This window comes from Bos indicus x Bos taurus, chromosome 25 (assembly GCF_003369695.1).
Source record: "Bos indicus x Bos taurus breed Angus x Brahman F1 hybrid chromosome 25, Bos_hybrid_MaternalHap_v2.0, whole genome shotgun sequence".
NCBI classification, from domain to species: domain Eukaryota; kingdom Metazoa; phylum Chordata; class Mammalia; order Artiodactyla; family Bovidae; genus Bos; species Bos indicus x Bos taurus.
This window is the reverse complement of record NC_040100.1, coordinates 3,368,127-3,393,629: the sequence shown is the minus strand read 5'-3', so window position 1 is coordinate 3,393,629 and position 25,503 is coordinate 3,368,127. Positions and strand designations below refer to the sequence as shown.

Below are 25,503 nucleotides of genomic sequence, written 5' to 3'. Positions count from 1 at the left end.
AAGTATGGCTAGGGACGGTGCAAAGAAGAAAAAGTGAAGTTGGATCCTCACTCCGAATAGTTTAAAAACCCCCACATCAGAGATAAAGTTATAGAGCTAAAATAAAGATTTCATAAATAAGGCTTCAATTCAGTCCCTCAGTTGTGTCTGACTCTTTTCGACCCCATGGACTGCAGCACGCCAGGCCTCCCTGGCCATCACCAACTCCTGGAGCTTGTTCAAACTCATGTCCATCAAGTCGGTGATGCCATCCAACCATCTCATCCTCTGTCGTCTCCTTCTCCTCCCGCCTTCAATCTTTCCCAGCATCAGGGTCTTTTGCAGTGAGTCAGTTCTTTGCATCAGGTGGCCAAAGGATTGGAGTTTCAGCATCAGTCCTTCCAGTGAACACCCAGGACTGATCTCCTTCAGAATGGACTGGTTGGATCTCCTTGCAGTCCAAGGGACTCTCAAGAGTCTTCTCCAACACCACAGTTCAAAACCATCAATTCTTCAGTGCTCAGCTTTCTTTATAGGACACAAACTGTGGGGGAAAGGCAGATGAATCTGACTATATTGAAGTTTAAGCTTTCTTTCCACCTACAGACATTATATACTATGTAATGTGTGATAAGATACAACGTTTAGTTCTGTTTGTGGTGCTGCGTGTAAATTCAGCTCTTTTTTGCAGCATTGCTTTTGCTTGAGGCATGGCTTCCACCACTTGCTTGTGTGCTCCATGATCCTTTCTCCTAATCGTGGGCACTCAGGCTGCATCCTCTTCTTCCTGCTACAGACCGTGGGACACTGACCCTCTCCAGGGCCTGTGCCAAGTCCCCTGGGGGTCGCCACTAGGGAACGGCGCTTCTGGATTACTGTGGGACAGCAGCTCTGCAGACAGGCTGCCTGCTTTCTTGTATAGCCATTCCGTATCCTTAAGCATTGAGTATGCGCCCCCGCCCCATGGAAATCTTCCTGGAAACAGGTTAAAATCAGAAGGTGCTGCAGGGTTACAGGATGCTGGAGTCATGCGGCCAGAGAGATGCCCGGTACCGGTGGGCGTGAACGGCTGTGAACTGAGTTGTGAGATGATTTTCCTGAGTCAGAGTGTAACTTTGAAAGGGTCCCTTGGCCTTAACAAAACTCAAGAGATGGGCCTTCTGGATATTGATTAGCCAGGGATTTGACGGTGAAGGAATTTTCCTTTTCAGATACTCACTTGGCTGTGCCAGGTCTTGTTTGCAGCAGTGGCATCTTTAGTCACGGCATGCGAACTCTTAGATGTGGCCTGTGGGATCTAGTTCCCTTACTGGGGATCAAATCCAGGCCTCCTCCTTTAGGAGTGTGGAGTCTTAGCCACCGGACTAAGCGAAGTCCTAAAAGATTTGTCTTTGTTACGCTCATTCGTTTATTTGTCAGCAAATATTTGTTGAGTGCTACTATGTTAGGTACTTGACTAGGTACTGGATAAACAGCATTTAACAAACAGATCATGTTCTTATGGAGCTAAGAATCTGCAGTGGGAAATAAAAGATAATTTGAAAAACACAGAATGACGACTTCTGTGTGTTATAAAAGAAGAGTGTAGGTGCTAATTTAGCAGGGAGGTTAGGGATGTTCTGAGATGAAATTCAAGCCAGTCTCAAAACTGACAACACTAAGGTGAAGAGGAGTGGACAGTAGGTGGGGCAGGAAGAACCTTCTGGGCCAAGGGAACAGCACTGTGCGGAGACCCAGGGACGAGTCGTTGCTGGTGTTCAGTCGCTCAGTCGTGTCTGAGTCTGCGACCCTATGGACTGCAGCATGCCAGGCTTCCCTATCCTTCACTATCTCCCAGAGTTGAGTCAGTGATACCATCCAACCATCTCATCCTCTGTCACCCTCTTCTCCTACCTTCAATCTTCCCTAGCATCAGGGTCTTTTCCAATGAGTTGGCTGCTCGCATCAGGTGGCCAAAGTATTGGAGCTTCAACATCAGTCCTTCCAATGAATATTAGGGGTTGATTTCCTTTAGGATTGACTGGTTTGATCTCCTTGCAGTCCAAGGGACTCTCAAGAGTGTTTTTCAGCACCACAGTTTGAAAATGTCAATTCTTTGACACTCAGCCTTCTTTATGGTCCAACTCACATCCATACATGACTACTGGGAAAATCATAGCTTTGACTAGACAGACCTTTGTTGGCAAAGTGATGTGTCTGCTTTTTAACATCTGAGAGAATGAGACAAATGTGAGTTGCCAAAAGGCAAGGCAGCCAGAGGGCGGGGCAGGCTGTGAGAGGTGAAGCTGGAGAGATGGTAGGGGATGTTAGGGAGTTTGGATTTTAGACTAAGTTTAATGGGAGGCCACTGAAGGGGTTAAAGACTAATGTGGCTACTGGGTAGAGAATACTTTGAAAAGTCAGTAATAGATTAATTACTTTATTGTAGGAGTCTAGGTGAAAGTTGATGGTAGCTTGGACTGCTACTGCTAAGTCACTTCAGTCGTGTCTGACTCTGTGCGACCCCATAGATGGCAGCCCACCAGGCTCCCCTGTCCCTGGGATTCTCCAGGCAAGAATACTGGAGTGGGTTGCCATTTCCTTCTCCAATGCATGCAAGTGAAAAGTGAAAGTGAAGTCGCTCAGTCCTGTCCGACCCTCAGCAACCCCATGGACTGCAGCCTACCAGGCTTCTCCATCCATGGGATTTTCCAGGCAAGAGTACTGGAGTGGGGTGCCATTTCCTTCTCCATAGCTTAGACCAGAGTTATGAAAAAGCAGGTAGAAGGTGATGAATGGCAAATATATTCTGGAGGTAGAATCATCAATATTTGTAAATGAACTGGACGTCAAAGATGAGAAAGAGGTGTCAAGAATGATGCCCAGATTTCTGATAACAGCAGCTGTGTAGATGGAGGTGCCATTTACCAAAGTGGTGACTTCCCAGAGAGAACAGGTTATGGAGGGAAGAGTAAGAGTTCTCTGTAGACTGTGTCCAGTTTGAGACATCCAAGTGGAGGTGTCAGGAAGGAAGTCAGAGGATGATGTGGATCTGGAGCTTAGAAGAGAGCAGGTTATAAAAACTTAAGCTGTTAATAGGTGATACTTAAGCTGTGAAAATTGATAGATGACCCAGGTAATAAATACATGTACAGTGAGAAGAGTCAAGGGCCTAACAAGGAAACTGGGAGAGCTCCAACTTTAGAGGAAAAGTAATGCAGGAGCAAATTAGACTGAGGGGAGACCAGAGACGTACAAGACAACACAGCGTGTGACGCCGTGGAGGCCAGTGTGAGTCTACTCGAGGTCCAAGAAGGTGTGCACCATTGAAGCCACTGTGTTAAGCAACATGGTCACTAGAGGCCCTCCTGGCAGCTGTGTTGCTAGAACGTTTAGCACACATACCACGTTGAAATAGGTTGAGAAAGTGGTGCTTATATTTCTGGCAATATGTGGGGTTAATTAGCCTGGAAGATCTTTCTGTATAAAGTACCTGGAAGTGCTGGATGAACTGTAACAATTCTCCTTTTAGATGCATAGCTGAGAACCTCCCCAAATAAAGGAATCCCTAGGGGTGAAGAAAAATGAGAAAATGAGGGCCTTAGAATCTGAGCTGATGATGAAGCCACAGTTGCCTTGCAGGTATTTGCCAGTCTTTGTAACCGAGAGACTTAAGTTTAATAGCTGTCCAAGAAAGATGTAGGGAGCTGGAACTGAAACCTCATATATATTTGGAAACTATAAAGGTGGACACACTCAATGAAAAGACAAAATAGGAAGAGTTTGCTACCTGGTAAAAGATGACAGAGTTCTCTCTCTTGACCTGGGCTCTGGGTGGGAAAAACTGAATATTCTTTCCTAGAATTGAAAAGCACTCTTCCCCTCACGTTTGGAGTTCAGAATTGTACTATTTAAGTGATGTGGATACGAAATTACATTGTACATAATTTGATGATGTACAAGGACATCCGATAGCACAAAGTACTCTTTGGAAGGACATGCTTCCACACAGGTCTCCCAAATCTGGCCAGAGATGAGCTCACAACCCCAAATAACAAGACACATGAAGTGATGCTACTTGAAATGAGTCAGTAGAAAACTGTAGACTCAAATTCTCAAGAACCTGGGAACTGGAACCCTTAGTTATAAAATATTGAGTAAGTAGATTTAAACTATTTAATGAAATAAAAGGTAGAAAGGAAACAGGAAAGAACAGAATGTCATCCCAAAAGGCAGGGAGGATTTGGAAAAGAAAAAGATGCTTTTAGTAATAAAATGCAAGTTCATAAAGGGACACTTTGGTGATGGCTTAAACAGCAGACTAGATATGTCTGAAGAGAACTAGAGAACAAGGTAGGCCCGGCATCATGCAGACAGAAACGGGCTGAGAGTCATGGGGAGCTGATGAGAAGGTCTGTCACATGTCCCCACGAAGAGGGCCAAGAGAATGGAGCGAGGACATACCCCACGGACGTGCCCGAGAGTCACCCGGGAGCATGACTCGGCGTTCGCCGCGTGAGATGAACGAGAGGTTCGCCCCTTGCTCCCTGGTGGAGATGCCGCAGGACACTTCAGACGGATTTTTACAGCTGTCACAAAGACGAGACCGGCGAGCAGCAGGCTAGCCGGCTGCAGAGTCCGCACCGGGAGCCGCAGAAACCAGAGGTCAGCAGATGGGACCCTCGGAGCTGGACAGGACAGGACCGAGATCCCGGAGTTGCGGTCGCGGCTGCCCCGCCACCCAGGTAGCCGACCACGGGGCACGCGACAGAGCAGCTCCCCCACAACGGACCCCGCTGTGCAGGGGTCCTCAAGGACGGGCATGAGGGCAGAGGGCCCCTGAAGGTGCCGCGGGAGACGACGGAGACCCGGCGAAGAGGAAATGGCTAGCGAGCAGATGGACGGTAGGTCTGGGCAAACGTCCCACACGGCTTTGACACGGCCGGAGCCGGGGGCGCACCCCTGCTTGCCCGGACTGGCCAGATGCTGGGGCGGAGCCCCCGGAACTACAGCCCCCGTGAGGCTCTGCGCGTGCGCATGCGCCGTGGCAGGCGTGGCGGGCGCGGCGACTGGCGTGCGTGGCGCGCGGCGTGGCGTGCGTGGGCGTTCTAGAACGCAGCGGCGAGGGCCCAGGCGCCATGTTGGGGCCGAGGGGACCGCGGAGAGGTGCTTGAAGCGGCGGGAGCGGAGCGGGAGCGGGTCGGACCTGGGCTGGTAGGAGCCCCGCCCCTCCCGCCTCAGCGGATCATGACCCGGGCGGCGGCCACGGAGGTCGCGGTGGCGGGGGACGCGGCGTGGCGGGGCCAGCGCTAGAGATGATGCCGTTTCCGGTGACCACCCTGGGACCACAGCGGACCCCGCCGCCGCCCAAGCACTACGGCATCTCTTCCCCCATCAGTTTAGCACCCCCCAGGGAGACTGACTGCATACTTACCCAGAAATTAATTGAAACTCTGAAGCCCTTCGGGGTTTTTGAAGAGGAAGAGGAACTGCAGCGCAGGATTTTAATTTTGGAGAAATTAAATAATCTGGTAAAGGAATGGATACGAGAAATCAGTGAAAGCAAGAGTCTTCCACAAGCTGTAATTGAAAATGTTGGAGGGAAAATCTTTACATTTGGTTCTTACAGGTTAGGGGTGCATACGAAAGGTGCAGATATCGATGCGTTGTGCGTGGCACCGAGACACGTTGATCGAAGCGACTTTTTCACTTCCTTCTATGATAAATTGAAACTACATGAAGAAGTAAAGGATTTAAGGGCTGTTGAGGAGGCATTTGTACCAGTTATCAAACTCTGTTTCGATGGGATAGAGATTGATATTTTGTTTGCAAGATTAGCACTGCAGACTATTCCTGAAGATTTGGACCTAAGAGATGACAGTCTGCTTAAAAACTTAGATATAAGATGCATAAGAAGCCTTAATGGTTGCCGGGTAACTGATGAGATTTTACATCTAGTACCAAACATTGACAACTTCAGATTAACTCTGAGAGCCATCAAGCTGTGGGCCAAATGCCACAATATTTATTCCAATATACTAGGTTTCCTCGGTGGTGTTTCCTGGGCGATGCTAGTAGCAAGAACTTGCCAGCTTTATCCAAATGCCATAGCATCAACTCTTGTCCGTAAATTTTTCTTGGTGTTTTCTGAGTGGGAATGGCCGAATCCAGTGCTACTGAAAGAGCCCGAAGAACGGAATCTGAATTTGCCTGTCTGGGACCCAAGAGTAAGTCCCAGTGATAGGTACCATCTCATGCCCATAATCACACCAGCATACCCACAGCAGAACTCCACCTACAATGTGTCTGTTTCAACACGGATGGTCATGATTGAAGAGTTTAAGCAAGGGCTTGCTATCACACATGAGATTTTGCTGAGTAAGGCAGAGTGGTCCAAACTTTTCGAAGCGCCCAGCTTCTTCCAGAAGTACAAGCATTATATTGTGCTTCTGGCAAGTGCGCCAACAGAGAAACAACATCTAGAGTGGGTGGGTTTGGTGGAATCAAAAATCCGAATTCTGGTCGGAAGCTTGGAGAAGAATGAATTTATTACACTGGCTCATGTGAATCCTCAGTCGTTTCCAGCACCCAAGGAGAGTCCTGACAAGGAAGAATTTCGTACAATGTGGGTGATTGGGTTAGTGTTAAAAAAACCAGAAAACTCTGAAGTTCTCAGTATTGACCTCACCTATGATATCCAGTCTTTCACAGACACTGTGTATAGGCAAGCGATAAATAGTAAAATGTTTGAGATGGACATGAAAATTGCTGCAATGCATTTGAAAAGAAAGGAACTTCATCAACTACTGCCTAATCATGTGCTTCAGAAAAAGAAAACACTTTCTACAGAAGGTGTCAGATTGACAGCCTTGGATGACGGCAGCCTTGACTTGTCTGTCAACGGTGAGAACAGCACACCTGTGTCGTCACTTCCTGCTGCTTCGAAGACTGGCCCAGTGACTGGCAGCACTCAAGGCAGAAACAGTCCTGCCCCGGTGGCAATGGCAGCATCTGTGACTGGCGTACAGTTTCCTGAAGTTTCCTTGCAGCAAGCAAATCCCAGCGACAGCCTGGGGGGTGCGTCCAGCGAAAGCATCCCTCAGACTGCTCCACAGCCAGCTGTTCCTCCAGCACCGAAGCCCATGGTCACCAGAGTTGTTTCCTCAACACGGCTGGTCAGCCATCCACCCAGGCCTTCAGGGAGCGCAGCAACAAGCATAGCTAATCCTATCGTAGGAGTCTAGAGGACATTGTCGCGTCACCAAGAAGAAAGGACCAAGGCAGCCAAAACAGAAGAGGAATGTTCTCAGAGAGAGACCAGTGTGACTCGATTGAAAACTATTCAGACAGCAGCTTTTGTTGGCCTCACGGGGAACATCCACTGCAGACCTTCCCAGTACCCCTGCTCTCCCTGCAGATCCTATTCCTGTTATCAAGAATTCAATAAAACAGATTGAACTGAGAAAAACACCTCGAGGTCCATAAACAGTATCTGCCAACTCAGCCTGCTGTCTTCACATGCTAATGGAGGAGAATGAAGGGTACCAGACTAGATACGGTTCCAGATAGGTCTAGTAGGTGTATTTGGTGACTTCTCTTATGGGCTAATCTTGATCAGAAGTCCAGGTTAGTATGTGAAGCTGGAAGTACTGTTACTAATGTGTCAGGATACTTACGTGTTAGCCACAGTTATGCTATTTCAAAAGACACCTGCCCTTTAGGAGGAAAAAACCCCTCCAGCTATATTTGTACCCTTGACTGACATCTGGACGGGATTGATGTTGGGTGCATTGTTGGGGGAAGTTTGCAATACAAACTGGTATCAGAATTCCTTATGCTGATGATGCACTTTATGTATATTTTTATTAGAAAGTAGAACTAATTTTAGCCTTTTCAGCTTGATGGATTTCAGTTTTTTCCTGAAGGGCGTTCTTCATTATTAATCTTGTGGTGGGTTCCCATTGTGTGGCGAGTGGTGTGCTGTGCTTCACAGGCATCGAGGCCACCTGGCTCAGCCCTGTGAGGTCACCCTTTCAGACCAAGTACCAGCTCTTAGGATATGCGCTTGGCGCTGGAGCAGTAATTAGTAAGTGTTTGGTTTTGATGGGACAGGATCAAGAAAGGAGACACTGGTTTCATCTGTACAGCTGTTTGAGGGTGCGAACAATCAGCAGTCAGACGGCAGATACTGTATGGAGCTAACAAAGCTCCATGTTCTCTTATCCTTAATCATTTGTCTTAAAACAAGGAAAAACTTCCTGTACCCCCCACCCCCACTGCCTTCTCTGCTTGTGTGCACAAGATGCGCTTGTATATTGTTTCACAGAAAACTCAGTATGCTCGTGTTTTCTCAACCATGATGTGAAACCAACAGTCCTGTGGCCCCCTGGCTAGTATTGAGTGAAGTTTTACTAAAAGTAATTCCTGTGAAGCATGTTATCCATCTTGGATGGCCGTTCAGTCTCCACGTAAGAGAAGATGTGTATACTCCACAGAATACCTGCTTATGGTAAAGTTAATTTCTAATTTAAACGTGTAAGCAAAAGCATTTTCTCTAGAATTTTAAATCAATTTTTATTTGTAATGACTTACTAAAATTCATTAGTGAAATTTACATGTAGAAACATAAAAAGTTTCTAGCAAGCACTTGACATCTGGTCAGCTTTCTACTCATTCATCCTGCAAAAGATTTAAAATACCTTTCTTTAAATTAAAAAAAAAAAAAAAAAGACCGCTCATAGTTAAGCCGCAGAACATTCATGTTGAAACCAGGAATGCCCGCGCTTGTAGGTGATGAGAGCTCGGTCTTACTCTGGGCGTAGTAGCACACCTAACAGGTTTTCCACAGCCTGGTTCTGGTTCTTCCCATCCCCTGTCAGTGTTCCTTTTTACCACACGTGCATTTTTCATCTCAAACTGCAGCTTCTTAAACTCTTTCCCCGTCCTTCTGAATAATTCCCCCAAAGTTGGATTCTAGTCGTTTCTGTTGTGGGCTGTGCAGTAATTGAGACTCTGTTCACCATGACCTCCTGACGCCTAGTACACGGTGTTCCTGCTACCTGTGTGGTCCTCTTCCCTTCTGCTACAATAAAATCAGGTGACGTGTGTACAGTACCTGTGTATTTTGAATAGCTGTTGTGTCACTGAAATTGCCAGGCACAAATTTAGTCCTGTCGTTTTGTTCACACATTGGGGGAAAATTAGTTTATTAAATGTTTCGTGTAATTGTACTTGTTTTTCCAAGCTGGAAAGTTGGAGCTTTTTAATTCTAGTTTTCATTACCTGAATATCGGACTATTTTTTCATACTGTGTGCGTAGTGTCTCATGACTGGAGTTTGCTTTGTTTTATAGTATCTGTACTCCTTGTATTTTTCAAGCGCTATTTTGAAAAGAGATGATGTATTTCTCCATTAAAAAAAAAAAAACAATAAAAATAAACGAGAAAGAAGCAAGCAGAGGGATTTAAACCTGAGGATAACAGTTCAGCTGTTCTTACAGTGCTCCAGCAGGGAGAGACGCTGATGAACCTGTCCACTTTATTTGAAGTCTAGAGTTCATGTTACAGCGTTAGGGAGAAGCCTGAAAAGATTAACACTTCATTTCAAGCATGCTGACCCCACAGCCAGACTAGGGCCTTAAGCAGCAGCACTGAACACATGGCCTCTGGCTTTCCTTCTGAGCCAGCCTGACCAGAAGCAGCTTGGCCCCCTGCCTGCCCCCCCAGGCTCCTGTACGGGATGCTGTGGCGGGGAGGGGTCTTGTGGTGAGGAAGAGCTGGAGTGGGTGCTGGCAGAGGGGCGCCCCAGGCGGCGGGGCAGGGGGCACCGACAGTGCCAGCCCTGCTTCTGAACAGGAGGCTTCAGCCAGCGGTGGGGAGGGGACCCAGGGCCGCACACTGCGCCTTCCAGCCCCGGCAGTGGCCTCCGGAGACCTTTCTGTATTGAAGCGGACAAAAATAGTATTTTAGAAAAGTCTTAAAGTTCCAAAAGAATTTTCTTCACTAAAAAAAATTTCTGAGAGCATCTTACTTTGTCGTAAAAGCAATAAACCACTTTCTTTTGGGGGAAAATGGTTAAAAAATAGAGTTAAAAAATTCCTAATTCAAAAGAAGGTAGGGAGGGGACTTCGCTGGTGACCCAGTGATTACACCTCAGCACTTGTAAGGCAGGGGCGAGCGTCCATCCGTGGTCAGGGAACAGAGAGCCCGCGTGCCGGCTGAGCTGCCCGGTGCAAGTCTCTCAGAGAAAGCCAGGAACGAGGCAGGTGGGAAGTCCCCCCGTCTAAGATGGGGGACATGAAGCCAAGTACGTCACTGTACGCATAAGTGGGCTAAACATCCTGACTAAAGCGGAGGTTGTCGGAGTCTGTGGAAAAACCGCGTTCAGCTGCTTGCGCTCTGTTTACGAGCGGCACACCCAGAATGTAAGACCTGAGAGAGAGGAAGGAAGGCCAACAAAAAGCTCTTAGAGTGACAGTGTCATCCAAACGCTTCAAGCTGAAAATAATTGCCAGGGGCAGAAGGGACCAGTGCGGCAGGGAGAGGAGAGGAGCTGCGGCAGGAAGGGGCGCGGCTTCGTGTCCACATCTAAGAGCCTCAAGGTAAACAGGTCACGGTCTGCCAGAAGCGTCCCTGTCGCAGAACGTTTTTACACAGCTCCTTTCGTTAATTGATGTTAAGCAGACAAAAAGGGAATAGTTTTGAACATACAACAGGAGTTGGCAAACATTTCTTGTAAAGGGCTAGGTGGTGGCGGAATGGTGCTCAGTCGTGTCCGACTCTACGACCCCAGGGACTGCAGCTCGCCAGGCTCCTCTGTCCGTGGGACTTTTTAAGCAAGAGTACTGGAGTGGGTAGCAGTTTCCTCTTCTAAGGGATTTTCCCCAGCCAGGGATCAAACTGGAGTCTCCTCCGTCTCCTGCATGGCAGGCGGATTCTTTACCCCGAGCCACCAGGGAAGCCCATAAAGGGCCAGCTAGGAAGTGTTTTCAGTCTTGTGAGGGTCTGCAGTCTCTGTCTCAGCTGCTGAACTCTGCCTTTTAAGGGAGCTCAGCACGGAATGTGTGTCAGCAGACGCCCAGGCTGGGTTTGTCGCCCGTTCCCCCCACCGGCAGTTGTTATCTCTGATCTATTGGACGTTTGTTGTAGAACCTTCCACTCAACAATTAGAAATGCATTTTATTGTCAAATAAACACTGGGCATGTAACACACACACACACACCCTCATGTTCAACCAGAAAGTAAAACTCTCTTTACTTTCTGCTTGAACGTATTTTAAATTACATGATTCATGGAACATATTTTAAATTACTTGATTCATGGAACATGTTCTCTGACTGCAAAACAGTTGGGAATGAATGATAAACAGCACAGAAAAAAATTTCCTAAAGAAGACACAAAAGCGCTAAAGTCGTGAAGAGACGGACAGACAGAGTCTCTTATTCTATCAAGTGATGAACAGTGAAAAGTGGAAAACAGGCTGTGAGCACGGAGATTTCATAATACATCAGACAGTCACAGTCCAGGAGATATTAACAATGTGGGGAGGAGGTCTCTGAAAAGATGAAGCAACCCAATAAACGGGCGAAAGAGATGCTTCGGTACTTCACAGAAGAGGAAATAAGAGTGATCGGGAAAGGGTGCTGCCTCTCGTTAGTGGTGAGAAAAGTGGGAATTAAGACCACAGAGCTGTTTTTCCTTTTTCTTTTTTTAACAAAAATGAAGTCTGACAGCGTTGAGGTTTGGTGAGGAGGGGGCGCGCTGATGTGATGGCCAGTGGGCTGCAATGCAGACTGGTCCCTTCAGGAGGTGTGGGCTTTCTGCTAGTGTGGCGATGCGCCCACAGGGCTCCACCCTGCTCGTGGGGCTCTGGTGCCCTCCATCTGACTGCTCCCTCGTCTGTCGGGGCGGCCAGAGTCTGGGCCACCTCTGCAGACCCCTCAACCCCTCTAGCTTACCTCCCGCATGCCACGTGGATGTCCTCGGTTCCCACGTGTGCCAATTCAGGAAGCACTTTGCTAGAGAGACTGCCCCACGGTCCCCAGGAGATGAGGAGGAGAGTGAAACAGCAGCATTTTGTAATAGCTTGAAGCCCGAAAAAACGCACATCTCCATTAGCACGGAGTGGAGGGCGCGCGGTGTAGTCATGCAGTAAATAACATGGACCCAGGCCTCGTGTGTCTGGATAATATTAATAGCTGCATTTCCTAACGCTGGGGGGAAAAGAAATGCACAGGAAAATACACAGTGTGGCCATTCTGTATGAGGTTTAAAGGAAGCAAAGTAGGGCAGTGTCATTTAGCACAACTGCGGAGTGTAAGGGAGAAACCAGGGAAAGTGGAGCAGAATCCAGAGTAGCTGGGGCCACAGGGGCAGGAGGGGGCCGCAGTGCCGGAAGGCGGACGGGAAGCCTTCCTCCTCTTGCAGGGTGGGTGGGGGAGGAGGTGGTGTTGGTCTTATTGTTAATCCAAGTTGTAAATGCTTCTGTGTGTGTGATGTCTGATCAGGAAACCTAGCACCAAGGTGATGTCATCTCCTGAAGTCCAGTGGGCTGCCCACTGTACCCCAGGGCCACCTCCAGAGGGTTGTCTTAAACACGTCTTCGTCAGTTAGGAATTGCATTTGACCAGACATTGCATTTGACAATGACTGAGCCCAGTACAGGGAGATTCTCTTTCACGTCCAGAGGGAGTCGGTTCGGGGCCAGTGGGGACACTTTCCTGGCCCCCAGGGACCCCGGCTTCCCCAGGGCAAGCCCCACCGCTGCAGTTCGTGCCTTCCATCCCCGGGGTCACCTCCAGGTGCAGGGCGACGGCATGGCCACTGCCGCCACATCTTCATGTAAGGCTGGAGGAAGGAAGGGGCGGGGAGGGGTGACGCTGTCCCCGCAGACCCTGTCCTGGAGGATGACGCGCCCTCGTCTTCTGCTGACTGGAACTTAGCAGGCCCCACGAGTTTCTCACTCAGTCGCATCAGACTCTCTGCGACTCCATGGAGTGTAGCCCGCCAGGCTCCTCTGCCCATGGGATTCTCCAGGCAAGAACACGAGTGGGTTGCCATCCCTTTCTCCAGGGGATCTTCCTGACCCAGGGATTGAACCCAGGTCTCCTGCATCGCAGGTGGATTCTTTGCCACCCGAGCTACCAGGGAAGCCCGAGAAGGCCCTGCCTACCTACAAGGGAGGCCAGAAGGCGTAGTCCGTGCTCGTTGGACGGGTAATCGTCATCCCCATTGTTACGTGAGAGGAAAACAGGACAGAATGGGTGTTGAAATACAACGATAGAGCGTCTTGCACACTCCTACATTTAGACACTAAGACTTCCGAATAAGGATCAAAAAAGACACTTTACTGTGAATTAGAACTGAAGAGTAATGAAAAGGCAGCTTGTGGCTGCGGCCGTGATGTTCAGAAGAGGGGGTGCCTGGCTGTAAACGCTGCCCTAGGAAAATAAAGACTGAAGACTGATGCGCTGAGTGCCTTCAGAGCTGGGTTAGAAAGGACACGACAAATTCAGAGAAGCAGTAGAGAGCAGAGAGTGGAGACAGGGATACACATGCAGTGCGGAGGGCCAACAAAGCGGAGAGGAGGTTCTCTGGAAAGACTTACAATAGTCAAAACTGGGAAGACTGAGGAAAGCTGAAGATGATACACATAAGCGATACGTTATAAAGCTTTATGCCAGTAAAGTTGAAAACTTAGTTGAAATGGGCAATCTACACAGAGATAACCTACCCAGACTTACTGAAGGACAGAAAACCTGAATGGACTTATAACCTTGAAAGAAATGGCTTGAGTAGTTTGAAGACGTCCCCAATCAAAACCAAAGTAAAATCACAAAAAGCATAAGACCTAGAAGGTTGTACAGGCCAATTCTACCCGATGTTCAATGAGAAGATTTATTCCAATATTTTACATCAGACTATGCCAGAAAACAGAAAAAGAAGAAATGTTTTTTTTCTATACAACAAATATAACCTTTATGTAAAAACCAGAGAAGCAGAACATGATAAAAGTTATCAGCCAAATGTGGATATGAAAACTAAACCCAAACCAGAAATGTATACCAAACCATCCTGAGCAAGTTTGATGGATCTCTGGAATGCTAAGGTGATTTAACATTTGTGATGCCGGCTGGTAGGTTGATGCTGGTTGTTGGCAGGAGGCCCCAGCTCTCCGTAGGTTGACGGAGGGTCCTCACGGTGTGGCAGCTGACTTTAACCCCGGCACGTGATCTGAGAGTGCAAGGCACAAGCTGTAGTGTCTTCAGGACCCGAATGTGGAAGTCACACCACCACTTCCGCTGTGTCCTTGTGGTTAAACAGGAGGAGACTCCAGAAGAGCTCGAAAAGCAGGCGATCCCTTGGGGCCATCTTGGAGACTTCTCACTGGTCAGCAGGAAGAATGGCCCCTTTAAATACCTCAGGGTGAAATACCGCACGGCACCGAACAGGGATGAGCTAGAGGTACACAGAGCCAGAGTCTGTGCTCACACCACATGACTGCAGATGAAATACGTGCTTTTCAGAGATATTTACTACGTATGTGTGTAACATCCCAGCCATACTTAATCATGAAGAAATACACACACAGGAATTACGACCCCAAATCAGTAGCGCTCTTCTCTTTGGATGGAGGAAGAATTCTCACCCGTATCTGGAACGGCCTTTCCAGTGGGCATGTCATCCTGTTCTCCACACCCTTCCAGGTGCCTGCGGCGTTTCCTCGTCATCCCAGAGGGTGAGTAGGAAGCCTGTGCGCAGACAACTTTTCCACAATGTTTGGCTGAAAAGGAGGGTTGAGGGAGGCGCCTGTGGCTCGCGGGTGTGGGTGGAGGCAGGGCTGGGAGCCCAGAGCGTATGGGGTGCCAGGGCAGGGGCCCACTGCCAGGGGGCTAGGGGAGGTCTGCTCACCCTCGATCCTGGTTGTATAGCAACACACGTTCATCTTAAAGACTTCGAACCACTCGTGAAAATATAGAGAAGAAAGGTCCTTGAGACCCTGGCTCCCGTTAGACCACCATGATAAACCGTTTTCCTTTTTACAGAAGAGGATATGAAGCATATCCGAGGGCTTCCCGGTGGCTCAGAGATAAAGGATCCACCTGCCAATGTAGGATACACGGGCTCAACCCCTGATCCGGGGGGACCCCACAGGCCAAGGAGCAACTAAGCCCGTGCACCACGACTGCTGAGCCTGTGCTCGGAGCCCGGAAGCCGCGGCTACTGAGCTGGCAGGCCCTCGAGTTGGTGCTCTGCAACCAGAGAGCGCCAGCCCCCAGCAATGAGGACCCAACGCAGGCCAAAATAAGATCGATAAAATAATACGTTAAAAAGAGAAAACCGGTACAAAGCAAGCTGCGTCTGTGCAGTTGAACCGATAGTTATAAAGCACCGTGGCCCCTACTGGGCAGTGGTGCTCCCGCCTTCCTGGTCCTCGGTGGGCTGGCCGGGGTCTTTGCTGCAGGTGTGCCCACATCCCCACTCTGTGATGGTCGTGCTTTGCTTTTCTCCAGATGGCCCGGTTTTGCCTCGGTGTGAACTTTCTGAGCTAAATCAGAGGGTGTGTGGGCTTTCGTGTCTCCTTTCAGCCTGCTTGTGAGGTTCAGGCAGGCGCTTGTGGGCACCGCGTGCTGGCCGCCCACCGTGGGCCAGTCCTTGCTCGGGTCAGGTCGTCACCCGGATTTGGGGTGTGGTTGTCGGGTCACTCCTGGGGGAGATCTCCTGTCTGTCCCTGCTGGCTCTTTCTCGGTGCCGCCTCCTGCTGAGCAGCCACTGGCTGCCCTGGAAAAGCCAAGGCCTTGAAGCTGAGACCGCAGCTTGAGGTCTCTTGGACCCGCCCTACACCCCAGCCAGTCATGTGAAGTTAGAACTCTCTCCTTCCCCCCTCCCTGTTTTTATTGATGCCCAGACACCTCCCCCACCGCCCCTCGGGAGCGCCACCCACTCCTGAAGAGGTGGTTAGACCAGGCACGGTCGATGGGCGCATCCAGAATTCTGGCTGCAGTCTGCCCTCTGGCCCCAGCGACCTTCGTCCACGTGCAGAATGCACACAGCCATCTCCCAGTCCCAGATCTCACCTCCTTACAGTATCAGGTCAAGTCCCAGATCTCATCGTCTAAGTGGCCTCAGTCAGGTGTGGAGGAGGCCCCTGGGTGTAGTCCATTAAGTACAGCCCTGAGGGTGGAGGGGCACGGTCCTTCCCCCGTGGGCCCGTTGGTACAGGGACGAGTTACCTATCCTGCTCCCAGCAGCCAGTGGTGGGACGGACACAGGATAACGTCATGGGTGTCCAAGTTGAAAGGGGAAAATAGCCGGTGGGGAGGAGTCGCTGGTGCAAGGCAGAATTCCGCTCCTCGGGGCTGTAGGACTGAAATCGCGTGTTTCCTTTCTTCCTTTTCGTTGCTAGCTGTGGACTAGCGCCCACGCTCAGCTCCTTTTCCTGCGGCCCCTCCCATCCGAGCGAGGGAAGCCCGGTGTTCAGGCCTTCTCTCCTGTGACCAACCGGAGAACGCTCTGCTTGGAGGTTGCTCGCGTGTTGGGTTGGGTCCGCTGGATAATCTCTGCATCTCCAGATCAGCTGCTCAGGAACTTGAGTGGTACCTACAGGATCTCTCCTGCCCATGAGCCTACTCCCGGGAGAGACCCCAGGGGCAGAGGTCACGGGTACCTTAGAATTCTGCTCCCACATGGCCTTCCATAGTTATCCTGTGTTCCTCTGCTGCTGTACAGATCTATGTAAACATGTACATGTGTGGGATTTTCATAAAGAAATTTTTTTAAAGAAACAGGATCACATACTTATTTTTCTGTATTTTAAAAAAAGACTTATTTCTTTACTTTGGGTCGCGCGGGGTCTTGCCGCGCGTGGGCGTTCTCTAGTCTCCGCGAGCAGGGGCTGCTCTTCGTGCTGCTGTGCAGCCTTCCCGGTGCGGTGGCTTCTCTCGTTGCAGAACTCGGGCTGCAGGCGTTGGCTTCAGCAGTGGCAGTGCAGGGGCTTGGGAGTTGTGGCCCACAGGCTCTAGAGTGCGGCTCAGGAGCTGTGGCCCACGCGGCTTTGTTGTTATGTGCCACGTGGAAACTTCCCGGGCCAGGGATCAACCCCGTGATCCCTGCCTTGACAGGCAGATTCTCAACCACTAGCCCACCAGGGAAGACCTCTGTATCTTGTCTTAGCAAATTCCTTTTGAAAATCTCCGCATGTCATCTGTTATCATTTTAATTCATTCATTTTAGGGTTTATGGAATACTCCATGGTATGGTCAGAACATTGTGTATATTTTAAATTTTTTTTTTTTTTTTTACTAATAAATCATTTAAGAAAAATTTTGCAGTAGGTATTCCTGTATGTACTGTATTTCACCACATAAAAGACGTTATTGATTGTAAGAACACCAGTACCTCCTTACCACTAACGCAGAAAATACTACAAGGTCAACGAGGACACAGTGCCTTATATTATTATTTATTTGTGCTCAGGTGCCCTTTTCTGGGCCTCAGGAACGTTGCTGGGCGTCACTGGGTGGCTCAGTGGTAAAGAATCCCTCTGCCAGAGACATGGGTTTGATCCCAGGAGGATCCCACGTGTGGTGGGGCAGCTAAGCCTGTGCGCCACAGCAGTAAAGCCCGTGTGCCCCCGAGCCTGTGCATCTCAACAAGAGAAGCCACTGCAATGAGAAGCCCGAGCACCAAGACTACAGAGTAGCTCTCCCTTTCACAACTGGAGCAAAACCCGTGCAGCAGGGAATACCCAGCACAGCCAAAAATAAATAAATAAAAATAAAAAGAAACAAAAAGCATCGCTGAGGCCACTCCTTTTAAGAGCACTTCACTGTTATTCTGGGATTGTCTCTCGGCCGTGGCGCAAAATCCTGCCAGTTTGTGCCCAACAACCAGAACTCATCTATTCTTCAGGTGGTTCTTAAGTGACTGGAGTATTGCACAGTCTGGCCCCCCTGGAACAACAGCCAGTTCTCACATGACAGCTGCCGCCTGGGACTTCCCGTGTGCACGCAGGGTGCGTTCAGAGATGTGAAAGTATGTCTCGGAATTGATGAAATATATACCATATGTGTGTGCATTCATTCATTCCCTCGTTCATTAGGTAGAAAAACATGTACATTTAAAAGCTTGTTTTTACTAGTTACATCCGTGAGCGTGCAAAGTGATACTTTCTCATCACTAATTAAAATCAACAAAGCAAAGCAGGGAAGCCAAAACAGCTGGTCTCTGCCCTCGCCTTCCCTGCTTCCCAGTTGGCCCTGCCCAGAGGGAACCAGGTTCAGCTGTGAACCCTGGTCCTTGTTGGCATTTAACCCCACGGCTTACGGTGACACACGTGTCCCACTACGGCTGGACGAGAATTCCACTCTGTTCACCCTCGCTCATTTAAAGTATCAGCCCCTCGGCCCTGTCCGCTCATGAATCTAAATAAGTTTGTTTAGATTTGTAATTGGTGTTTACATTCTTATGACCAGAGACAGCGTTTTGCAGCTGAGGATCTTGTCTTCTTGTCCAGCTTCTATTTTCTTTGAAATTAACTGCTGTCATCGTTATTTGTTTGCCCTTTTTCCTCGGTGCTTTCTCCAGCCCGCTCCCAGCCGCCCCTCTCCCCCACCCCCGCCCCACCTCCCGTCCCCTTCTTCCTGGTTCTAGGTTTACGCCTGGCTTTGGTGGACTGGCTTCTCCGGTGGCCTCCTGAGAGTGTCCATGGGAAGTGAAGTTGCTTAAAAGATCTTTATTCTGCCTTAATGCTTGATTGACAGTGTAGCTGGGTATAGAGTTCTAGATGAAAAGACTTTCTTTCCTAGCATTTCGGAGGCCTCTGTTCCTCGTCTTCTAACTCCCCCTCTGGGAGGCGCTCTGACATGTGATTCCTGCGCCTTTGGACTTAACCCCCGCCTTCTCCCCTGGAAACACAGCGTCTCCCCAGCCTCGTGCCGCAGCCTCAGCGTGTCTGCACCCTTTGTGTCAGATTTGTTTTAATGTAGAAACGATGCTGTGTCAGCCATCCCGCGCCGTGTGTCGGTCACTCAGCGGTGCCCCTCTCCGCGACCCCATGCGCTCAGCCCACCAGGCTCCTCTGTCCATGCGGTTTTCCAGGTGAGAATACTGGAGAGGGTTGCCACTGCCTACTCCAGGATCAGTTATCGTATTTGTTTATAAAGTCCATGTTCTCTTATTTTATGAAGGTTATTAAAATTTTCTCTTTGCGTATTTTGGCCCTTTATGCATTTTTGATCTCTACTGTGTTTAGTGACTTTTAATGGGCGTTTCACCCTAAAAATCCACGTCCTCTGAAGGACTACCCCAGTCCTCGGATTGCCCCTGCCGGGCGTGCCCTTACCCGGGCTCGGTGCCTCCTGGGCCGCCGTCTTCCCGTGATCTGCTCTCTTCTAGCTTCTCTGTTTTGTCTGCTCGCTCGATTTTCACAGTGGTTTCCCCGCCTGTTTTCCGGCCTGCGTGCACAGGCAGCTGTGCGGGCATCTGGAGGCGTGGCCTCCGGGGTAGGGAGGCCTCTCCCTGTGGAGCAGCAGAGCCGGTGCTGAGCTCGGCCAGGAGGGCGCGTCCCCCGCTGAGCACCACCAGTGGACGAGCCCCTCCCGTGGGTCGTCGAGGCCTGGCGCACGGCTGGGCGGGTGCTGTGTTTACCAGGGTCCCCTCCAGGGAGGGCTCGAGGAATCTCCGGGGAATCCAATGGGGCCTTCGGTTTCAGCTAAAGAAAAATCCGGCCTCTGCCACGCCGATCTTTCTCTGGTACGGCTCTGGGAGGCCCGTCTCCATCTGTGATGGCTGACGAGTGGCCAAAGCATTTGATCTGCTCAGTTACCCATTATCTTAATTAGGTTATTAGCCCTCCTGTAGACGTTGCTCTTCCTGATTAAGGCCCTAATTAGTAGGAGAAGGTCTAGGTTTTACCACGGAGATAATATTCCTCGGTACTTTAAGGATGTTCTTTTTTTTAAAAAAAAAAAGTTTTAAAATTTGATTAATCTGTTCTTCATCGCTGTTCGGGCTTTTCCCTAGTTGCGGCTCCCAGGCTCAGAGCGCAGGCTCAGTGTCGTGGTGCTTGGGCTGAGCTGCTCCGCGGCAGGTGGGATCTTCCCGGACCAGGGTTCGAACCCGTGTCTCCTGCACTGGCAGGCGGATTCTTTACCACTGAGCCACCAGGGTAGCCCCTCCTCGGTACTTTAAAACGTTTTTATTGTTGAAAATTTGGAAAATAAAAAGTATACAGAGAGTAAAAATCATCTGTGAAATTACCTCCAAAAGAGAATTGCTTTTAGCATTTTGGTGCCTTTCCTTCTTTTCTTACTATCAAGTTTATTTTCTTACGTAATTCGAATCAACCTGTGTACAGAGCTCTTTACCTTTTTTTTTTTTTTAACTCCGTGTACTTACATTGTGAACATCGTATTTAGTGCTTAGTGGAGCGTGGGCTGTGTGACTGCGTCCTTGGTGAAGCTTCAGAATATTTCCCACTTTTCTCTGTAACGCTTATGTAAGCATCTTTGATTCCTTTTTGATTGTTTCTGGAGGATAGGAACTTAAAGGTGGGATTCGTCGTGGAGAGCTGGAGGCGTTTCTAACTGCAGGCCTGTGCGTGCCTAACAGGACGTGGTTGGCACCAGGCCCTGGCTGGTTTTGACCTTGGTGAGGACCGGCGCCAGGTGACGCCCCCACGGGCAGTGTCTGCACGTGCTGTCTCACCTCACCTTCTCTCTTACATGGCTCTGTCCTTAAAGAGTCTCTGCCAACTAGACAGGGGACGCACGCATGATGCTGGTTTGTGTTTCCTTTAGTATTTGTGAGATGGAGTGGGTTTTACACTGTACGCAGGCCATCTGTTCTTGATAGTCTGTACCCGCCTCTTGTCGCTTTCCTCATCTTTATTTTGAAATGCTCTCAGCAGAGGACTAGATCCGGGGTAACATAGTGACCTGTTTGTGCACCCATGACCCAGCTTCAGAAATAAGTCGTCCAGCTGGAGTGCGGCAGGAGGGGGCGGGGCCGCGGCCCCTGGAGGTGTCCTTGGCTCTCCGCCCAGCCCTGGAGAGGAGGCGGGGAGGCGCAGGACATCTGCATCTTGCCCGGGACTTGAACCCCTGGGCCGCTGGCGGGAAGGCAGACATCTGTCAGCTCTTTGGGTGGCGGGCGAGGATTCGTGCTGGGGACGGGGCTGAGGAGAGATGGAACTGCAGGGCTGGCAGCATCTGACTGCCAGAGTGGCTGGTGTAGGATGCGTCCTCGATGCTGGTTGGAACTTGGGTTACTGCAGCCTGTGGCGGCTTGCAGGGGACAGGGCCCTCGGTGGGATGGACGTGGGGCTCTGGTGCCCGCCGTGTCCCCTGGGTGCCCTCCCCCTGGGCGGGTGCGGCGGCAGGCCCTGAGGCTTTGGGTGGTGGGGGGTGCCCTCCCCCTGGGCGGGTGCGGCGGCAGGCCCTGAGGCTTTGGTTGGTGGGGGGTGCCCTCCCCCTGGGCGGGTGCGGCGGCAGGTCCTGAGGCTTTGGTTGGTGGGGGGTGCCCTCCCCCTGGGCGGGTGCGGCGCCAGGCCCTGAGGCTTTGGTTGGTGGGGGGTGCCCTCCCCCTGGGCGGGTGCGGCGGCAGGCCCTGAGGCTTTGGCTGGGATGGGGCTGTTGGAGGCACCCTGCGTGGGCCCGTAGGTCAGTCCCGAGGCTGAGGTGGGCACGTGGGCGCGGCTTGCTGTCCCCGGGGCCGCCCTGAGCGCCACCCTCTCCCTGCCCCTCGGAAGGAGCCGCCGTCGTGGTTTTGTGAGGCCGCCTTCTCGGGTTCCTCGCAGCGTCGTCGCCTGTGTGTTCTGCCCGTGACAGTGTGGCTTCGCTTGTTTTGAGTTGTGCGGGTGGATTTAGGTCTCGTCCGTCATGCTGCTCCCGGCCATGGCCTGTCCCCCCGCGAACGAGTCTGGGAGCCACGCTGCTGCGAGCATCCTGGTCCCCACATGTGCGGCCCCTCTGCGGTGCGCGCCTGGCTGGGACTGGCTGGACGCTGAGTGTGCGTATTTTCGCTCTACCTGATGAGGCCAGCTTCCGGTTCACCACTCCACTGGCAGCCTCAAGTGTGTGGTCTGCTCTTCTGCGTTTTCTATAGTCTGATCTTTTCCTTATTGATTTGTGAAATGTGAAAAGTGGAAGTTGGTTGTTATGTCTGAGTCTTCACGACCCCATGGACTGTACTGTCCATGGAATTCTCCAGGCCAGAATACTGGAGTTGGGTAGCTGTTCCCTTCTCCAGGGGATCTTCACAACCCAGGGATTGAACCCAGGGCTCCTACATTACTGGCGGATTTTTTCCCGACCCAGGAATCGAACCAGGGTCTCCTGCGTTGCAGGCGGATTCTTTGCCAACTGACCATCAGGGAAGCCCTGTGTTGATTTGTGGGCGTCCTTTATTCTAGTTTCTAGTCTTTATCAGCGATACGTGTTGTAATTATTTCCTCCAGGTCTGTGAGTCGGTGTTCTAAATTCTACTTACAGCGTCTTTTGATGAGTAAAACTGTTAACGTGGTTGGATTTGTTCATTCTCTCCTTTATGGTCAGTGTTTCTCTGGTTCAGTTTTGTGTAAGAAATCCTTCCTTGTCTCTGGGGTCATAAAGATATTCCCCTCATTCTCTTTGGAGAGCTTTCTGGTCTTGCCTTTCAATGAGGGTCTTTAAAGCCTGATTTAAAAAATGGAAATAAAATTGACATAGCAAAGTTAACATTTCCAGTGCATTCCAGTGGTGTTTAGCGCCTGCCCACGTCAGATGGCCTTCTCTTTTATCATTCGGTGTGTTGTAGCACAGTTCACTTGGTCATTCTGCTGCTGGTGGAGATGAGTAAAGTCTCCGGCTTGGGCCCGTTTGCAGTGGTTCTGCTGTGCGTGTCCCTGTCCCATCCACCTCGGAGTGGCGTCGACGGTCAGTGGTGGAGACGGGGCCCCACAGTGGCTTCCAGCTGCTTGCTGGTTGGCCCCCGCCGCCCGGCAGCGTGCGGGGCGCTGGCTGTTCCCTTTCCTCTCCTGCACGTGGTGTTTCTTCGCTTCGGTTTCTTTCGTTTCTGTCAACAGCACTTCGTGGTTTTCAGTGACGGTCTTGCGAGGCTTCTGAAGGTTTATTCCTTCGTCTTTTCATACTTCCTGACGCCGTTGTAAATGGTGTCATTTGTAAGGACACGGCCCTTTCACTTTGTTTCTAGTGTTTAAAAACAGTGTTGCGTCTCTTTACTTCCGGTGTCTCGTCCCCTTGCTGAGTCCATTTCTCACTTCTAATGGTTTGCCCATAGATTGCTTTGTGTTTTCTTTGTACACAGTCACATCGTCTGTAAAGTAACTACAGCTTCCCCTTTCCGGCCCTCCCGCCGCCCGTGTGTGTTTCGACGTGACTGTACCGGTTAGGACCCCATGCGGCGTGAACGACGTGGCCGGCGGGCCTGCCGGTGTGCTCCTCGTGGGGAGGTGGGCCTGCACATCCACTTTTGTTCAGAACTGTGTTTGCCAGTGGGAAGAGCGAGCCCGGAAAGCCAGGTGGCATATTCTTATCTCACTGCAGTCCCTTTGTAGAGTTTATTATAACACGAGAGCGAAACGGAATTACATGCAGAGTGCGTGGAATAAGGCCAGCCGTGTAGGAGGCAGGCGCTCTCTGGACGATCCTGAGGTCTCTGTTGTTACACGTTTCAGGTATAAAAAAAGTTTCAGGTTAAGCTCATGGGTTGCTTGGTTGCCGTGGAGCTTCATCATGCAGCCTTTGCTGACCTGGAAACAGCATTCCAGTCCAGAGGGCGTGTTGAAGGCAGGTCTGACTTGGGACTTCGCCACGGCCATGGCCGTCTGTTCTAGCAGCACATCCCCAGCTGTTGTTAGGGCCCTGAGGTCGGCTCAGTCAGCCCTGTTTGAGCAGAGCTCACCCGCACAGGCTCGTTGGCCTCGTCAGCCCCTGTCACAGTCATTCCGAGTCCTGCCCCAGCCCGGTGGTGGGGGTGACCACAGAGGCTTCTCCGAGCTGCGTGCCTTGTTTCAGACCCTCCGGCTCCTGGGAGAGACGCCCACACGGGCCCGGGGTCAGACCTGCAGCCTGTTTGCTGTCCGGAATGTCCTGACAGGCAGGAAGAGCCTTGTTGTTCTTTCCAGGGCTGCTCTGAAGCCTTGACGACAGCTGCTTCCAGCAGACGTCCCCTCCCCCATGTCCAGGGTCCTCTGCTCTCTCCTGGCAGAGAGGACGGGGATGCCTGGGCCAGCACAGGAACCTCCGTGTGGTGCGGTGTCCCCCCGGCCCGTGCTGCCTGCCCTGGAGCGTCCGATGGGAGACTTGGGTGCCGCCCTGCAGTGCTGCTGTGAGAGGAGAGCCCGCTCCTTCCCTGAGCCGCAAGCCTTGTGCTTGGAGGACACGCCGCCCCTCTGTCTGTCAGGGACCCCTCCCACAGGCGCGGCCCCCTTCCCCTTCAGAGACACCCCGTCCAGGAGCAATGCTGTCCCCGCGTCCTGCCTCCCGCTTACGGGGACGCGTCCCCGTCCCACGCTCAGCGAGGAGGGTCTGCTCAGCCAGGCAGAGCTGCCCTGGTTTTGTGCGGCACTGGGACGCGAGCATCAGCCCCGGAAGCCACGACCTCCTCGGAGCGAGTGGCTGCCCGGTGATCCCCCTACCTCGGGGCAGCTGCAGAGTCCTCACACGGGAGGGGACCGCGTGGTGTTCATGATTTTTACTTTAAGAAAGTTTTCAAATATAAAGGATAGACAATAATGTACTGGGTACCTCCCTTCCAGAGTCGACCTGTACATTTAAAAAATGTTGTTTAGTTTTTCTGAGTGAGTAGACGGCACACACAGCTCCCTATGAAGCGTGTCCTTGTGTGTGCACGTGTGATGTTCCGCGTGTCCTGGTAGGCCCCCGGGCTCCATCCCCCGACCTATGAGCTGGCTAGTTCTAGAACCTGCTGTGTGCCTCTCTGTCTGCTTTTGCAAGCAGCTTTGCGTGCACATGGATCCAGCTCCGGGGACGTGCAGGGCGCTTCCCGTGCGGCTGCCGTGGGGACAGGGTCTCCCACCCTCGCGCCGCCCCTCTTCGGGCCTTTCTGCCCACCGCCGGTGCAGCCTGGGGCCCGCCTCCCCTGGGCAGTGGCAGTGGCTCCGTCCTGCCGGGTGAACGGTCCCCGTGGAGCTCACAGGGGCCCAGTGCCTGTCCTTGCTTGGTGTCTGCACGCGAGGGTCGTCCTGGCTGTGCCCCCACGGGGTGTGCAGCGTTCGTGTCGGCTCTGCGCGCTGGCCGTGCTGTGTCGGCGGTCCAGCGGCCCTGGCCTCTAGCTGCCCCTGCCTCCCCCCCGACAGCCCTGGCCCTCCCCCTCGGGGGCCCGCGGAGGAGCCCTGGGAGGGTGGTGCTGTTCCACACTCCAGGCCATTCTGAACGCAGGCGGGTGAGAGGCCCTGCTGTGGCCTGAGAGGGGTCATCTGCGGGGGCGGGACCCCAGCTGAGGGTCCGGGTGGCTGGGAGCTGGCACCCACACCTGTCTCCTGCATCCCAGGGGACCTGGCCCCAGGTGCCCAGGCCTCGTCCT

General features: G+C 51.4%; 2 protein-coding genes across 10 annotated transcripts in view; both read left to right on the top strand.

Moving 5' to 3' along the window:
- Positions 1 to 25,503, top strand: part of LOC113883187 (monocyte to macrophage differentiation factor 2) — a 125,584-nt gene that overhangs the window by 79,676 nt on the left and 20,405 nt on the right. The window lies entirely within an intron of this gene.
- On the top strand, positions 5,056 to 9,407 carry PAPOLB (poly(A) polymerase beta). The gene has a single exon (XM_027526624.1). The coding sequence runs from the start codon at positions 5,274 to 5,276 to the stop codon at positions 7,200 to 7,202; it is 1,929 nt and encodes a 642-aa protein (XP_027382425.1). The 5' UTR covers positions 5,056 to 5,273; the 3' UTR covers positions 7,203 to 9,407.

What these genes read in the sequence shown, in the direction of transcription:
- PAPOLB (XM_027526624.1), top strand. Translation starts at nt 5,274, where the DNA reads ATGATGCCGTTTCCGGTGACCACCCTGGGACCACAGCGGACCCCGCCG.